The sequence below is a fragment of the Podarcis melisellensis genome (assembly GCF_964234715.1).
Source record: "Podarcis melisellensis genome assembly, chromosome: 14".
Taxonomy (NCBI): domain Eukaryota; kingdom Metazoa; phylum Chordata; class Lepidosauria; order Squamata; family Lacertidae; genus Podarcis; species Podarcis melisellensis.
Window position 1 is genome coordinate 52,728,122 of NC_138546.1, and position 17,680 is coordinate 52,745,801.

Sequence of the window (17,680 nt, forward strand, 5' to 3'; positions counted from 1 at the left end):
GTTAACAGTGCCAAGTCAATAAGGTGCCAAGTCAATAAGGAGAATGTCCTGGGAGATTGAAGTGTTCTCCTACTGGTTTCTCTGTCTTGTGATTCTCAAGCTCTGGGAGGAAGACCTTTCATTGCCTACAGACAGCCACCCAGTCTTAAACAACTCCTAACCCACAATAATACTACAACCAGACCTAACACGGACACTGGCACCAGAGCCTGCAATAAACCCAGATGCCAACTTTGCTGCCACATACACCCGGACAACACCATTACTGGCCCCAACAACATCACACATACCATCTCGGGACTATTTAATTGTTCATCGTCTAACATTGTGTATGCTATCAAATGCCAACAGTGTCCTTCAGCTCTCTATATTGGACAAACAGGCCAGACTTTACGCCAAAGAATAAACGGACATAAATCGGACATCAGGAATCACAAGACAGAGAAACCAGTAGGAGAACACTTCAATCTCCCAGGACATTCTATACAAGATCTCAAAGTAGCTGTTTTACTACAAAGGAATTTCAGAAATAGACTGGAAAGAGAAGCTGCTGAATTGCAACTTATCACCAAACTTAAAACCATGGAGAAACCTGGTCTGAACAAAGACCTTGGATTCTTATCTCATTATACATGACAAAGCCATTTTTCACCTTTTCACCCCTTGCTTTTTCCTGTAAGACCTATTGCAGTCGTTAAGAGTCGTCAACAGGCTCATCACAGCTATCTGCCAATCACCCATTCCCACCACCCTTCTGAGTAATACCCCTTCCACCTTCTCACTATATAGAAGGGTCTGGAAACTTCTGTTTCAGTGTATCTGAAGAAGTGTGCATGCACACGAAAGCTCATACCAAGAACTGACTTAGTTGGTCTTTAAGGTGCTACTGGAAGGATTTTTTTTTGTTTTGATACCAACTTATGCATTATTTTAATGTGTGTCCCCCCTCTTGTTGTTGTTTAGTCGTTTAGTCGTGTCTGACTCTTCGTGACCCCCTGGACCAGAGCACGCCAGGCACTTCTGTCTTCCACTGCCTCCTGCAGTTTAGTCAAACTCATGCTGGTAGCTTCAAGAACACTATCCAACCATCTCGTCCTCTGTCGTCCCCTTCTCCTTGTGCCCTCCATCTTTCCCAACATCAGGGTCTTTTCCAGGGAGTCTTCTCTTCTCATGAGGTGGCCAAAGTATTGGAGCCTCAGCTTCACGATCTGTCCTTCCAGTGAGCACTCAGGGCTGATTTCCTTAAGAATGGATAGATTTGATCTTCTTGCAGCCCATGGGACTATTAAGAGTCTCCTCCAGCACCATAATTCAAAAGCATCAATTCTTCGGCAATCAGCCTTCTTTATGGTCCAGCTCTCACTTCCATACATCACTACTGGGAAAACCATAGCTTTAACTATACGGACCTTTGTTGGCAAGGTGATGTCTCTGCTTTTTAAGATGCTTTTTAAGATTCACCCTCATTAAAAGCTTCTTTAATTCCTCCTCACTTTCTGCCATCAATGTTGTGTCATCTGCATATCTGAGGTTGTTGATATTTCTTCCGGCAATCTTAATTCCGGCTAGGGATTCATTCAGCCCAGCCTTTCACATGATGAATTCTGCGTAACCTGTGTTACATAAGCAGGTTAAATAAGCAGGGAGACAATATACAGCCTTGTCGTACTCCTTTCCCAATTTTGAACCAATCAGTTGTTCCATATCCAGTTCTAACTGTAGCTTCTTGTCCCACATAGAGATTTCTCAGGAGACAGATGAGGTGATCAGGCACTCCCATTTCTTTAAGAACTTGCCATAGTTTGCTGTGGTCGACACGGTCAAAGGCTTTTGCATAGTCAATGAAGCAGAAGTAGATGTCTTTCTGGAACTCTCTAGCTTTCTCCATAATCCAGCACATGTTTGCAATTTGGTCTCTGGTTCCTCTGCCTCTTTTAAATCCAGCTTGCACTTCTGGGAGTTCTCGGTCCACATAGTGCTTGAGCCTTCCTTGTACAATTTTAAGCATAACCTTGCTAGCGTGTGAAATGAGTGCAATTGTGCAGTAGTTGGAGCATTTTTTGGCACTGCCCTTCTTTGGGATTGTGATGTAGACTGGTCTTCTCCAATCCTCTGGCCACTGCTGAGTTTTCCAAACTTGCTGGCATATTGAGTGTAGCACCTTAACAGCATCACCGTTTAAAATTTTTAATAGTTCAGCTGGAATATCATCACTTCCACTGGCCTTGTTATTTGCAGTGCTTTCTAAGGCTCATTTGACTTCACTCTCCAGGCTGTCTGGCTCAAGGTCAGCAACCACACTACCTGGGGTGTACGAGACATCCATATCTTTCTGGTATAATTCCTCTGTGTATTCTTGCCACCTCTTCTTGATGTTTTCTGCTTCTGTTAGGTCCTTACCACTTTTGTCCTTTATTATGGTAATCTTCGTACAAAATGTTTCTTTCATATCCCCCCACTAGCTTGAAATAATTCAATGGAATTTTTTGCAAAAAATCCTCTATCTTGCCTATTCTTTTTTATATATTTTTAAAAGCCTGTAGTTTCTACCAAGAAGCTAGGAAAGACGTCTCAGACCCTGAATACTGGAAAGACTGCCTACTTCCCTAGAGACCCTCTTGGGTGAAGAGATTGGCAGCGGGGGCGTTTTGACAGTTCCTCTGTCCTCAGAGACTTGGGACAGGGCCTTCTTTGAGATGGCCCCTGAGTGGTAGAACTCCCTTCACCACGGAAGTGCACCTGGCCCATTCGGTACACAGCTTCCGGCAATGCTGAAGATGCAGCTCATTCCTTTGCCTTCTGACACTTGAGGTGATTGTTTTAGGACACCCCCCCTTATTTTATGATTGGAAGTTTCTTTAAACTGTTTTAAATAATAAACTATTTAAATGTTGTCACCTGTCCTGAGTCTTTAGGGTAAAGGGTGGGTAATAAATCAGTGCATTATTCTACATTCCCTCTTGGTCATTTTTCTGAATCACAGGGCAAGAGGTAAAGTTCTTGTCAATGGCCACCCTTACTTATGATTGCCTGAAATTGCTTTGAAATACATCATATGTAGGTTGCTTTATTTACCAGCATTTTATCATATGCAGCTTGTTTTATTTCCTATTAAATCTCTCATCATGCCATTAAGCTCTGTTCAATTAAAACAACACACGGGTGATTCGTTTCAGTTACAGACCTGAGTCTCTGGTTAAGCTTGACTCCCTGTTCCACTGGGTTGCTGCTGAGAAAACGTTCCTTCACTGGAGGATTTTAAACCGAGCTTGGATGGCCACCTGCCAGGAATTCTTGAGCTGTGATTCCTGCATTGCAGAGGGTTGGACTAGATGACCCTGGGGACCCCCTCCAACTCCACAGTTCTGTGATATTGGAACCTTGAACCTTGGCTCCAATGAGTGCATTGCTCATATTTGGCAGGACGTCCACTGACCTTGATCACATCTCCAAATTAACAAGCATGAAACTTGGAAAGCAAGTGAATGCTGTGTCCATTTGGCTTCCAGGCACTTAACTTCTAGGAGCCATGAAGGAGGACAAGAGTTGCACTTCACTCTAACATTTTAACAAAGCACCCCAAAAGGAAAACTTAGGACACAAAACAAAGAAAGTGATTTAGAACAGGTATCAGTAAGCCAGGGCTGCTCTTGGTCACAAGAGACAGTTAGAACATATTTTTGTGGGTTTGTGGGGCTCCGTCTGGATGATGCCCTGAGCCCTTTGCCTGGAGTCCTGTACCCAGTGAGGGCTAGAATCTCATAGAGGATTCTATGGCTGAACTAGTCAGATAAGTTTCTTTGACCTTACATGGCCACTTAAGTGTCCTCATCAGCCAGGGCCGGCCCACCCATGAGGCAAGGTGAGGCAGCCGGCTTAGGTAGCAGGATCCACAGAGGCACCATATCCTCTGTAGATCTTTATCCTCCCCTAGTCCTTGATGTAGATCTTCACTTACCCCCTTTTCCTGGGCGAGGGGAGGGGGGCACAATTTTGTGGTTCACCTCAGGTGCCAAAGTGTTTTGTGTAGGCCCTGTCATCAGCATCCTAAAAGAGTGAGCCTGACTGCAAGAGTCCCCTAAGTGAGGGGGCCCTCCAGGCTTATGGGTAGACCTGCTTGCTCTTTGCTGGCTCCAAACCTGAGACTAATGGAGAAGCAAGATCTGTTGATGCTGTGTTGATGCTGTGAGCTCCTCCATCCTATGCTCAGGTTGTAAAGGTAAAGGTACCCCTGACCCTTAGGTCCAGTTGCGGACGACTCTGGGATTGCAGTGCTCATCTTGCTCTATAAGCTGAGGGAGCCGGCATTTTCCTCAGACAGCTTCTGGGTCATGTGGCCAGCATGATTAAGCCGCTTCTGGTGAACCAGAGCAGTGCACGGAAACGTTTCCCGCCAGAGCAGTACCTATTTATCTACTTGCACTTTGACATGCTTTCGAACTGCTAGGTGGGCAGGAGCAGGGACCGAGCAACAGGAGGTCACTCCACCACGGGGATTTGAACCGCCGACCTTCTGATCAGCAAGCCCTAGGCTCAGTGGGTTAGACCACAGCACCACCCGCTCAGGTTGTATATGTGTGTATTTATTTCTGTAAATAGACTTCCGGTCGGCGCCAGCGTTAATGGCGGTCCTTGCTTCGAGCTCCGAAGCAGGACTGCTCCGTGAGTTCGGGTCTGACCCGCTACGGCGAGCGGGGGACCCCTAAAATCACAGGCGCTGAAGCCTGTGAGCAAGGAGATTCGGTGGGCACCTTTGCGCCCCCCGGTATCGCGAAAGAGCCTTTTTAAAGGCTCCGGAGCGGCAGCGGGTGTGAGCGCGGTGCTGAGGATCGCAACCCAGCCCACGGAGCGAAGCCGCGTCGCCATTGATGGAGAGCGCCGATTCCTTCCTGAAACTACCGATTGGAAATAATACCCGTGAGTAAGATTGATAAATAAAGGGAACGGGACTCTAAAATTTAAGAATTTAAGAAGATTTGGCTGAAAATGGGTCAGGCAAAAATTAAGGAAGTCAGCCTCCCGGAACTACATGTTTGACTGAGCAACGAAAAAAGCAAGCTGCATTTAAAGGGATCGTATTTATCTTTCGCAACTTCGTTAACCTGACATCGAAAGAGGACCTCCCCCCCGGAGAGTGGGAGGGGGGGGGGAAGAAAAACTGACTTAATTTTGTTTGGTGGAAGAGAGGAGTTTGGAAACGGAAGTTTTCCGCTGTCAACACCTCTGGCCAGGCTGCCGGGGTAGCGAGTGCCTGGGAGTGAACTGTCAAACTAGATGTGATACAAAGTAAGATTTATCTGAAGCAAAATAACGGGACTTTAGTGGACAGAAACTGTAATATTTAAAATTGCAACAAAGTAGGGTTTTTACTTGGACTTTCACTTTTGGAACTTGGTATGGCTACTTCTTTCCCTGTTTCTTTGTTCCTGTATTGGATATAATGTACTCCCTCTAGAGGTCTAAAAGAGAGACTGTTGCTGTACTGAGGCAGAAACAGTGGGATTTTCCACTTGCAGCTGTTCCTGTGGGAACGACCTTGAGATATGAGCGGCCCACTGGATGAAATATCAACAAGATCCAAAGCAAAGCAGGCTCAGGCTCAAAAGAAAAGAGGCTCCTTGTCAGGAGCATCAGCTGCACAGGAAAGAACAACAACAGTATCAATGGATTCTATGACACAGGCTTTACTCAGGATAAATGAATCTTTAGAAGCACTTACCAAGCAATCTACAGAGAACTCTAAGAAATTGACAGAATTGACAACAAGATTGGATTTGAACACAACGACAATATCGTCTAATACAGATTCTATTAATCGTCTAATTCAGGAAAGTACAGAAACAAGGAGAATAGCCGAGAGCGCTAGGAGCACGGCCGAGGAAACTAAAGGGAAATTTGTTCCTATTGCAAAGAAAGTATATGAACATGATGCAGCCTTGGCCCTTATGGAATTGGAGAGGAAAGGCAAGAATTTGAAACTGAGACTGGTACCTGAAGAGGAAGAGGACAAGCTTGGGGAATTCCTTACAGACAAGTTCCAGGAATTCTGGAGTGATGAATTGGAGGAAGAGGAAGAGGATTTCGCAATAACTACAGCCTTCCGGATTGGCAGAAAGCAAGGTAAGAAACCAAGGGACTGCTTAATCACCCTTAGATCCAAGGAAGAAAGAGACAAGATACTGAATCTACATTTCCGGAAGGCATTGGCTATTAAAAATTCCCAAATACAGATTTTTAAAGATATTCCCAGATATTTTTTGGAGGTGAGAACACAATTTAAAGATTTAGTTGACCTATTGAAACAAAACAACATTCAATTTAGGTGGGAATTCCCACAAGGGCTGTCTTTCAACTTCAAAGGGAAGAAAATCAAAATAAAAACAATTCAAGACAAAGAATACTTTTTGGAGAGAAATTTTGAGGACTTTCAGAAAGGAACCGTGAGAGAGAGGGAAATACCGGACATTGCAAACCTATCGTTTGGATTGAACCAAGCACCGACTGACGAGGAACAAGAACTTGGAGCAGTGGGTGGGAAAAATACACAATAACAAAATGTCCCTGCAACTTCTGAGCTGGAACTGCAATGGTCTAAACCATCCCCGAAAAAGAGACCAAGTTTTTCATATATTAAAGAAAGAACAGTTAGACATAATCTGCTTGCAAGAAACCCATATTGCCAGGATACATAGGAAACTTCTGATAAATAAGAGATTAGGACTGGAATTTGTTTCCTCAGACAAAGTTAAGAAAAGAGGAGTGGTGATTTATGCCAAGGAAAAATGGGAACCAAAAATGATTTTTAAAGATGATGAAGGAAGATACCTGGCAGTAGAAATTCAAATTCAAGGGGAAAAGATTTTAATTGTTGGGGTTTATGCTCCTAATGAGGGGAAGGCAGAGTTTTTCAAGAAGTTGCATGAGACTTTAATGGACTTTATGGACTTTAAAATCATATTGATGGGCGACTTGAATGGAGTTGTCTCCACAAATATGGACAAAGCTCAAAGACAAGTAATATCCAAGGATGGGAGACTACCAAAGACTTTCTTTGAACTCACTGACACCATGGACTTGATTGACATTTGGAGAACAAGGAACCCTCTGGAAAGAGAGGGAACCTTCTTCTCTGAAGCAAAAATGACCTGGACTAGAATTGATCAAATTTGGATTTCTAGCAATCTGGCACCAAGAGTGAAAAAAACAGAAATCTGCACAAAAACCTGTTCCGACCACAATGCAGTTAAGATGGAAATGAAATTAACAACGGCTGGAACCTTTAGATGGAGAATGAATGACACCCTATTTAGAGATGAAGAAACTTATCAAAAGGCCCCAAAAATAGTGAAGGACTATTTTGAGATAAATTTGAGAACGGAGGTGGAGAAAAGAATAGTATGGGACGCAAGTAAGGCCGTGATGCGCGGTTTCCTAATCCAGCAGAATTCTATAAAGTGGAAAAAACAAAATGAGAGAAAGGAAAAGATTTTGAAACAGATAAAAGAAGGAGAGAAGAAATTGAGATCTAAACCAAAGTCTCAGGAGATCTTAAGAGAAATAAAATATTATCAGACACAATATATGGAATTGATGAATCAAGAGATAGAATGGAAAATAAAGCAAATGAGACAAAAGACTTTTGAATCAGCAGATAAATGTGGGAAGCTGCTATCATGGCAATTGAAAAAGAGACACAAGTTAAATACTGTGACATCCTTGGAAATAGATGGGAAGCTTGTTAACAAACCGAACGAGATAAGTAACTGTTTTCAAAGCTTCTTTAAAAAATTGTATGCACAAGGGCCTGTAAACGAACAAGAAATGGAGGAATTTGTTGGAAAGTATGGATTACCAAAAATTACAGAACAAAATAAAAGGATTTTGAATGAAAAAATTACAGAACAGGAAATAGAGGGTGCCATTCAGAATATGAAATTGGGGAAATCACCAGGACCAGACGGTTTAACTGCGAAATACTACAAAGCCCTTAAGGAATGGTTAATACAACCATTGAAGGAAGTATGCAACCAGATACTAGAGGGGAAAAAGGCTCCCGAATCGTGGAAAGAAGCATTCATCTCACTTATACCGAAGACAGAAACTGAGAAACATCAAGTTAAGAACTACCGCCCTATATCACTCCTGAATGTGGATTATAAAATTTTTGCAGACGTTTTAGCAAAAAGATTTAAGAGGGTACTGGCAGAGGAGATTCACAAGAATCAAACAGGCTTTCTCCCAGGGAGACACATGTCAGATAATGTGAGGAATATTATAGACATTTTGGAGTTGCTAGATGTGGACATTAACAGAAAGGTAGTTTTGATTTTCGTGGACACGGAGAAAGCCTTTGACAACATTTCTTGGAAATTTATGAAGAAGAATCTCCATGGGATGGGGGTAGGCCAAGGGTTTGAAAACGGTATAGGTGCAATATATTCTGAACAAAGAGCTAAATTAATTGTGAATAATGTGGTAATGGATGAAATACCAATAGAGAAAGGTATACGACAGGGATGCCCTATATCCCCTTTACTGTTTATATCTGTCCTGGAGGTTTTACTAAACATGATTAGAAAGGACCAGCTGGTAAAAGGAATACAGGTCGGAACTAAACAATATAAGTTAAGGGCATTTGCAGATGATTTAGTGTTAACTTTGCAACAGCCAGAAGCTAGCACCAAAAGAGTTTTGGAATTAATGGAGATATTCGGCCAGGTCGCAGGATTTAAATTAAACAAACAGAAAACAAAGGTGCTGGAAAAAAATCTAACAAATGAGGAGAAAGATAGGTTTCAGAGTGAAACCGGGTTGGAAATAGCAAAAAAGGTTAAGTACCTGGGGGTTAATCTAACATCTAAAAATGTGAATCTATTTAAAGATAATTACGAAAAATGCTGGTCAGAAGTAAAGAAAGATCTAGATATATGGTCTAGGCTGAAACTTTCCTTGTTAGGCCGAATTGCTGTTATTAAGATGAATGTATTGCCAAGAATGTTATTCTTATTTCAGACGTTGCAGATTCTGGACAAAATGGACTGCTTCAAGAAGTGGCAGAAAGATATATCTAAATTTGTCTGGCAGGGCAAAAAGCCCAGAATAAAATTTAAGATTTTAACTGATGCAAAAGATAGAGGGGGCTTCGCCCTGCCAGACCTAAGACTTTATTATGAATCAGCAGCATTTTGCTGGTTGAAGCAATGGCTACTTCTTGAAGATACAGACATTCTTGATCTGGAAGGATATGACAATAGTTTTGGTTGGCATGCATATCTGTGGTATGACAAGGTAAAGGTTTATAAAAGCTTTAAGAACCATATTGTCAGGAAAGCATTGTATAATGTTTGGAATAGATATAAGGATTTACTGGAAAGTAAAACCCCTAGGTGGTTGTCACCAATGGAAGCGAAAGCAGTGAAAAAACTTAACATGGACTCTAATTGGCCTAAATATTGTGAAATTTTAGAATATGATGGTGAAAAACTGAAGCTTCAAAGTTTTGAGAAGCTAAAGCATAAAGTTCGAGACTGGCTACATTACCGTCAGATAAATGAGACATTTAAGCAGGACAGGAAACTTGGTTTTCAGAAGGAGAGGTCAAAGTTAGAAACAGAATTGTTAGAATCCAATACTAAGAATTTATCTAAAATGTATAATTTGCTGCTGAAATGGAACACACAGGATGAAATGGTGAAATCAGCTATGATTAAATGGGCACAGGACATCGGTCATGATATTATGTTTGTTGACTGGGAACAGTTATGGACCACCGGTATTAAATTTACGGCATGTACTGCCTTGAAAGAGAACATAATGAAAATGATCTATAGGTGGTACATGACCCCAGTCAAACTTGCAAAGATCTACCATTTGCCCAATAATAAATGCTGGAAATGTAATGAGGCTGAAGGTACTTTTTATCATCTTTGGTGGACCTGCCCAAAGATTAAGGCCTACTGGGAAATGATCTATAATGAAATTAAGAAAGTCCTTAAGTGGACATTTGTAAAGAAACCGGAGGCTTTTCTCTTGGGCATGGTCGGCCAATTGGTACCAAAGAAGGATAAGACATTTTTTATGTACGCAACCACAGCAGCAAGAATCCTGTTGGCAAAGTATTGGAAGATGCAAGAATTACCTACTCTGGAAGAATGGCAGTCGAAGGTGACGGAATATATGGGATTGGCAGAGATGACCGGCAGAATCCGTGACCAGAGGAAAGAGACAGTGGAAGAGGACTGGAGGAAATTCAAAATATATCTTAAAAATTATTGTAAAATTGTAGACTGATAAGATGTCAAGGGGCAGGAAACAAAGAATTACAGCTGTAAATCTTAAACTTTAAGTAAATTTAAAAGGGACTTGATTAAAAATGGACTGATGAGTTGCTCGAAAAAATGGCAAAATAAGGATGTAGCGAAGGGAAGGTATGGGGAAGTCAAATTATTGTTGTATGTTTTTCATGTTTGTGTTTTGTTTTGTATTGTATTGTCTTTGATATGTGTAAAAACCAATAAAAATATTATTAAAAAAAGTATTTATTTCTGTAAATAAAACTGTGTCTCCTTGAGACACCCCTCCTCTTCATTTCAAGCAAACTGAAGCTCAAAGATTAGGGCTGTGTGTCTCTCTATACCAGGGATATGTACCCCCCCCCCCATAAAAACCAGGCCTTCCCATTGCAAATTAATAACAACAATAGAATAGGAAATAGCTGGTGGAGGATGGGCTGGCTGAGGAACTGTGCATTTGCTGTTACTGGGAAATTGGAAGGGGGGTGAGAGACCTCCCTCCCCCATGAGTCTTGCCTCTCCACACCATAAGGCACTGGCAGAGGAAGAGGAGTGCGGGGGGAACACACCAACCATGGCAACGTGATCCCAGTGGGGTGCCATTGCGGCTCCCTCCCCCCCCCCCGCACTGGGCACCATGCCCCAGCAGGCGGTGCATCATGCCCCCAGGACACACACCAGCCCTGCCCCTGCCTGCTCTCCCCACCCCACCCCCGTGCCAGAGCATGAAGCTCTGCCACTGCCATAAGGCAAAGACAAACAGTCTCTGCTGCACAAATTCACCCACATATGGACCACAGAGAGGTATTTCCTTGCCTTTCACCCATCAAACCAAATCCTCTAGTGTCAAGAGAAAATAACAGCAATATCTCTGCAAAGGCATTGAATCTGCAAGGGGAACTCAGATCAGGAGCCTGCAACTCCCTGCTGAGCCCCAACAAAGGAAAACAGGGAAAAGGTCACTACCAAATGTTGCAATTCACTGATAAATGTGTCTATATACTGGCTCAATGGGAAAACTTTAGAAATGCATAAGAAATCACTCATTCTATCAATATTCTCAGTTCCAATGGCATTTAGGACCCAGGGAAGTGAGGTATAAGGGGAGGGGTGAGTTGGCCCCAAGAAGTTTCAGACAGATAACCACCTCAATCACAATGCCAGCCTGCCCCATAGTGGGATGAAGCTTGGCCAGGGAACTGTAAATACTTTCCCTTGTACTGTGATGGAATAAGTGTGAAAGACTGTATTTGGGTGACAGGGGCATGACTGGATGTCAGGTTCTACCTGAGACCCCATCTTTTCTGTGGCATATCTATGATGTCTTGATGATGCATCCTGAGATGCATTATGGGAAACTTCAGGAAACTTTAAAATAATGATGTAACCATTGTTCAGGAAACTTTAAAATAATGATGTAACCATTGTTCGGGGCTTCCGGCTGCTTTGACTTTGTGGTAGTGGGAAATCTTGTTGCAACAATAAAGATAAGGCCTACTGGCTGCTGTTTTGCTTCTATCTCCTGGTGGAGGTGTCTTGCCCGACCTGAACCTATGGGAGTCAAGGTTAGGCGATTGTGGGGTGCTCCAAGGACTCCCTGTTACATTACAGACTAGTTATACTTCTCTAGGGTCAATAACTTTCCACCATCAGTGGAAAGGTCCCCACTGGTACAGGCGTTTTGCTGGATCGTGGTGGTTGCTGTATTACATAAAACTGCACGTGTCTTCACAACCTGCCCTTGCAAGCTGGAAGCTATAGCATGGATGTATGCTGCCATCCTGTGGCAATGTTGCAGCATGGCAAGAGATGGAAAAACAGATGGTGTTTGCGGCATCCAAGGAAAGAATGCAAAAAGGCTGTCTCCTTTCCTGCTTCACCTCCCCACCACCAAGCACCCATCCAATGCCTCACTTGGTGTCAAGGTCTAACGGAAAAACTGCAGCAGCATGCTGCCTGCTTTCTGCAGTCCCACCCTTTCCTCTTCCCTGCCACAGCCAGCAACTAACTTGCTTTAGCAGCTAGATCTCAGGGCTGAGATTCATACAGACACCTGCTTTCAGACTCTATTTTCTCTGCTAATGCTGAAAACAGAGGTCGGATTCTGGTGCCTGGGAGGGTGGGGAACCTGTAGCAATTCAGGCATTGATTAACTACAACTCCCATCTGTTGAATATCTGCCTGTCCGGTATGTTTGTGCAAAGCCTCTGTGGGAAACCTCTTCAGGCAGTAGCAGAGCTGAGCAGCGGTAGGAGAGTCCACACTGTCATCCCTCACCGCTGGCCACACCGGGCAAGCAGCTGAACACAACAACATCTGGAGGGTCTCATGTTTATAATTGCATTGAGATTCCATATTTCCTCCAATGAGCTGAAAGTGGCAACCACAGCTCCCCCCCCCCCAATATTAATTTCACAACAACCCTGTGAGGTAGGTAATGACATTGTTGATTGGCTTCTTGACCAAGTGGGGGATTTGAACCCTGACTTCCGAGGCTGCAGGCCCACAATCTAACCAATATACCATGCTGGCTCTCACTATACACAGTAGGGAGTGATCAAAAGCTAACTTGAAAGGCTTAGGGCTGTGGGATAAGGAATGGTCCAATATCATTTGCTGCTTGTGGTAAAGGACAAGATGGTGCCACCCCTACCATCCCATATACAGAATCTGACTGGACTGGCAGTTGATGCTGCAATCCTAGTGACTGGATAACATCCTTCAGTTCCCTGGGGGCAGCAGGCTAACAAGAGGGCATAGATTACGCCACATGGCATGCACAGCTCTGTCTTCCAAAGGAATGGTGCTGTGTATATGTCTGTAGGATCAGGTGGAGCCCCTGGGGAGAGCACTGTGCCACCAGCAACCACTGTCTGAGGCAGCCCCCTCACCCTGCCTAATGATAGAGCCAGCCCTGTGTGGTTCTACATTCTCCTTTCCCTGATTGGCCACTTGAGTTCTGTTCCTGCACTCGACTATTGCAGGCTGATAATGAAGGCCCTGATCATCCTAAGGGCATTTCACACCTGATACTAAAAGCACTTTTGATTTGAAGCTCATTTGCCACATTCATGTCCCCTTACAAATATTGTCAGTAAGACACAGAGTATGCCAAAGACGTGCCTTTAAAACTGAACTCAGAGTCCAGCACACTCTTAACAGCCTATACCATGGGTAGGCAAACTAAGGCCCGGGGCCAGATCAGACCCAATCACCTTCTCAATCCGGCCCGCGGACGGTCTGGGAATCAGCATTTTTTTACATGAGTAGAATGTGTCCTTTTATTTAAAGTGCATCTCTGGGTTATTTGTGGGGCATAGGAATTTGTTCATTTCCCACCAAAAATATAGTCTGGTCACCCACAAGGTCTGAGGGACAGTGGACCGGCTCCCTGCTGAAAAAGTTTGCTGACCCCTGGGCCTCTACAGTTGTATGTTGAAACAGGATTGTCCCTTGGCACCAACCTGGCTGAGATTTCTGTTCAGCTCCTCACCCCAGCATCCTCAAACGCCCCACCCCCACCCCTTACTTTGGTTGACAAGGTACCTGCAGTCCCATGTTGACCATCAGCACCGGTGCCTCGTCATTGCTTGGGAGAATGTCAATGTAGACCGTCCTGGGTTGGCTCTCTTGGTTGTGCTTGGAGATGTTGGCGACCACTGTGAATCTGTCAACCAACGACTCACTGCCATCATGCATGTATTGAACAAGCTGATGCTCCACCTGAATACAAAGAGGACACTGACATTTGTCTGCAACAGGTCCCAGGTTCTATTCCCAGTATCATAGAATCAAAGAATTGTAGAGTTGGATGGTACCCCAAGGGTCACCTAGTGCAATCCCCTGCAATGCAGGAATTGCAGCTGAAGAATCCCTGAGGGATGGCCATCTGACCTGTGGTTAAGACCCCACTGCTTTCTGAGAGGGGCCCTTTTGCTATCAAAGAGCTCTTACAGACAGAAAGTTCTTCCTGGTGTTTAGTTGGAATCTCTATTCTTGTAACTTGAAGCCATTGGTTTGGGTGTCTCCAGGGCAGACTGGAAAAGACCTTTGGCTGAAATCCTGGAGAGCCATGGCTGGTTAGTGTGGGCCAGGGGAGGACAGAAGAGCCACAGCTCAGTGGCAGAGGACCTGCTTGGAATGCAGAAGGTCTGAGGCAGGACTTCCCTTTTGCCACTCTTTTTCTAGGAACACATCCATGCTTAAAAACTCAGTGTCCAAGCTTTTTGTTTTCCTAATCCCCAGAGCTCTAGACTTCAGGAGGAATAGAGGGACAGGGATTTTTTTATACCTCATTAGCTAACAATAGCAAAAACTAAAAAGCATTCCTCCCTACGTTAGGTCACTAAAAGTTATGGGGGGAAACCAGGAGTGGCTATTTGCTTGAAGGGATTGTGAATTCAGTTTTGGTACTGATCAAAATTCCTGAGCTTTTCAGAGAAAACCTGTTCTCTAATTCTTAGCCTGGGTCCATGCTTCTGAGCCACTATTTTCTACCATGCTCTAGCTTGTGGATCGCAGGTTTCTTGTGCTTAGGGGACCCCCACCCCACTTTCAAAGTCCTAGTCAGGGTTAGGGCTAGGCCAGCAGGTTTATAGAATCTGCCCCCTAAGTCTGGAGGGATTTTGTTTGGCTTGCTGAGCTACAAGTTGTGCAGGCTTGGATTAGATGGAAGGATTTATGGAGCAGAAGGTGAGGACACCACACAAAACAAAACCCCTCCCTCAATTTCCAGACTGTGTTTTGGAGCTAGAACTTGAGAAAAAGAGCACCAGTCAATAATGTGCCTTCCCCCCTGCAAGATTAGGGGAAAGGCTGGAGCTCAGTGTTAAGCACATGTGTTATATGCAGAAGGTCCCAGTTTCAATCCCTGGCATTTCCAGGTAGGGCCCCCTGCCTGTAACCCTGAAGAGCAGCTGTCAGTCAGTGTAGACCATACTACACTGGATAAATAGCTTGGCTCAGGCCCCATTTGCACTATACATTCAAAGCACCACAATGCCACTTCAAACAGCCATGGCTCCCCTCACAGAATCCTGGGAACTGTAATTTGTTAAGCGTGATGAGAGTTGTTGGGAGAGCACTATTCACCTCAGAGAGCTACAATTCCCAGAGTTCCCTGGGAGGAAGAGGGACTGATAGTTAAGCCACTCTAGGAATTGTAGCACTGGAAGGTGGACAGGAGCCTCCTAACAATTCTCATTGCCCTTCACAAGCTACAGCTCTCAGGGCTCTTTGGGGAAGCCATGGCTGTTTAAAGTGGTAAAATACAGCTTTAAATATCTAGTGCAGATGGGATTGCAGCACAAGCAGCTTTCTATGTTCCTAGAGCTGGCACAATGTAGTGTTTATGACTGCAATCCTATCCACAGCTTCCTGGCAGTGAGCCCTACAGAACGCAAATGGACTTACTTTTGAGCAGAAATGTAGATGATTGCCCTGTAAAAAACTATGCATTTCTATGGAATATATGTAGCATTGGGGCTTTCTTCTGAGTAAACTCTGAAGCATCGCACCCATGCATTGCCAGAAACACCAACAGGACTTCAGGTTAATGGTAGATGTTGCTGCCTTCTTACCTCAGACCAAGAAAATGCACTTAGGCTGCCCTCTTCGGGTCTCTCCACCTTCTGGAAAATGCCATGTTCTGGTGGTTCAACGATGACAAACTCCACCTTAAGAGCCGTGAAGTAAGTGCTGGGGATATTCAGGATGTCCATGGAGAGCACCTGGGAGCTCCCTTCAGTCACTGTCATGTTGTACACCTCCAGTGGGAAAGAAATAGGAACAATCTCCAGGTCCACCACAACCCCTGCCAGGGCATCCACCCCGTTGGCTGTGATGTCAACGGTGAACTGGTCACCCTGTATCTCAGGGCTGGAATGGAGGTAGAGAACTTTGCCTTCATTGATGTCCTCCTGGGTGAAGGTCTGAATGGGATCCAAGCTGGGAGGCTCGTCCGAGGTGGGGCCATGAGATAAGGCCACCAGGAATCCTGAAAGTGGGGAGATGGTGACAGTGTAGATGATCTCCTGGGGAGGGATCTCTTCATGTTCAACCTGTAAGATGGATGACGGTGGAAAGAAAATGTGGTCAACATTCCTCCCAATCAGGAATGCGAATACCAAACCATCACTTGTGGTCCAGTTGCTGTAGTTGACTGATGCATCCTATACGATGGGGGTCACCAATCTTTTGGGGTTCATGGGCCCATTTGCAAACTAGATAAACTATCATGGGCACCATGCTCAACCCTCCCACGTAATTAGGGTTTTAATAAGTTTTTACACCTCCCCTATCCAAGCTTAATGGGGGTGATTGGGGGCTCTTTTTAGCATCTTAAGCTTGTGTAATGGAAGTTGTGTTATGATTTTAAGTAGAGAGCCAATGTGGTACAGTAATTAGAGTGTTGGACCAAGACCTGGGAGACCAGGATTCAAATTTCCACTCGGCCATGAAACTCACTGAGTGACTTTAAGGCCAGTCTGCATCTCTTAGCCTAAAGTACCTCTCAGTGTTGTTGTGGAGATTGAAGAGGAGGGGGAGAACCATGTATGCCACATCAAGCTCCTTGGAGAAAAAGGTGAATAAAATAAAAAGGAGTAAGTTGTATTAAGCTTTTACCTGTGGTTTTGTTTAAACACCACAGTATTTGATTGATGGCTTGTTTTATTGATTGTCCTGCAAACTGCCTTTTGACCACCAATGGTGAAAAGTGGCCTGTGGGCTGACTTCCAGATACTACAAATCTTTAAAGGAGTGGCTATTACAATCCTTGAAGGAAGTCTGCAATGAAATTTTGGAAGGGAAAAGGGCACCAGATTCGTGGAAAGAGGCGTATATCACACTTATACCAAAAACTGAGACTGAAAAGACCCAACTTAAGAACTACAGTCCCATATTGTTATTAAATGTGGATTACAAAATCTTTGCTGACATTTTGGCCAAGAGATTGAAAAAAGTATTGATGGATGAGATTCATAAGGATCAAGCGGGCTTTCTCCCGGGAAGACATTTGTCTGACAATTTGAGGAACATAATTGACATTTTGGCTTCCGGTCGGCGCCAGCGATTAATGGCTGACTTCTCCCGGAGCTCCGAGAGAAGTCTGCTCCACGGGTTCGGGTCCTGCCACTACGGCGAAGCGGGGACCCTCAAAAATTGCAGGAGGTGAAGCCTGTAAACAAGGAGGCTCGGCGGGTGCCAGTACGGTCTCCCTGAACTGCTAAAGAGCCTTTTTAAAGGCTCCGGAACGGTGTCGGGGGAGCGAGGCACTGAGAGCTGCAACCCAGCCTGTGGAGTGAAGCCGCATCGCCATTATCGGAGAGCACGGATTTCTTCCGGCAAATTGGAACGCAAAGCAACTACTCGTGAGTAGGAGTAAAAGC

General features: G+C 44.3%; 1 protein-coding gene across 1 annotated transcript in view; it reads right to left on the minus strand.

Annotated features, from left to right (window-relative positions):
* Window positions 1–17,680, minus strand: part of CSPG4 (chondroitin sulfate proteoglycan 4) — a 125,037-nt gene that overhangs the window by 7,335 nt on the left and 100,022 nt on the right. The window contains exons 4-5 of the mRNA XM_081887557.1: window positions 15,872–16,351; window positions 13,839–14,015 (exon numbers count right to left, since the gene is read on the minus strand). Of these exons, the coding sequence (XP_081743683.1) occupies window positions 13,839–14,015; window positions 15,872–16,351 (657 nt within the window). The remainder of the gene's footprint in view (window positions 1–13,838; window positions 14,016–15,871; window positions 16,352–17,680) is intronic.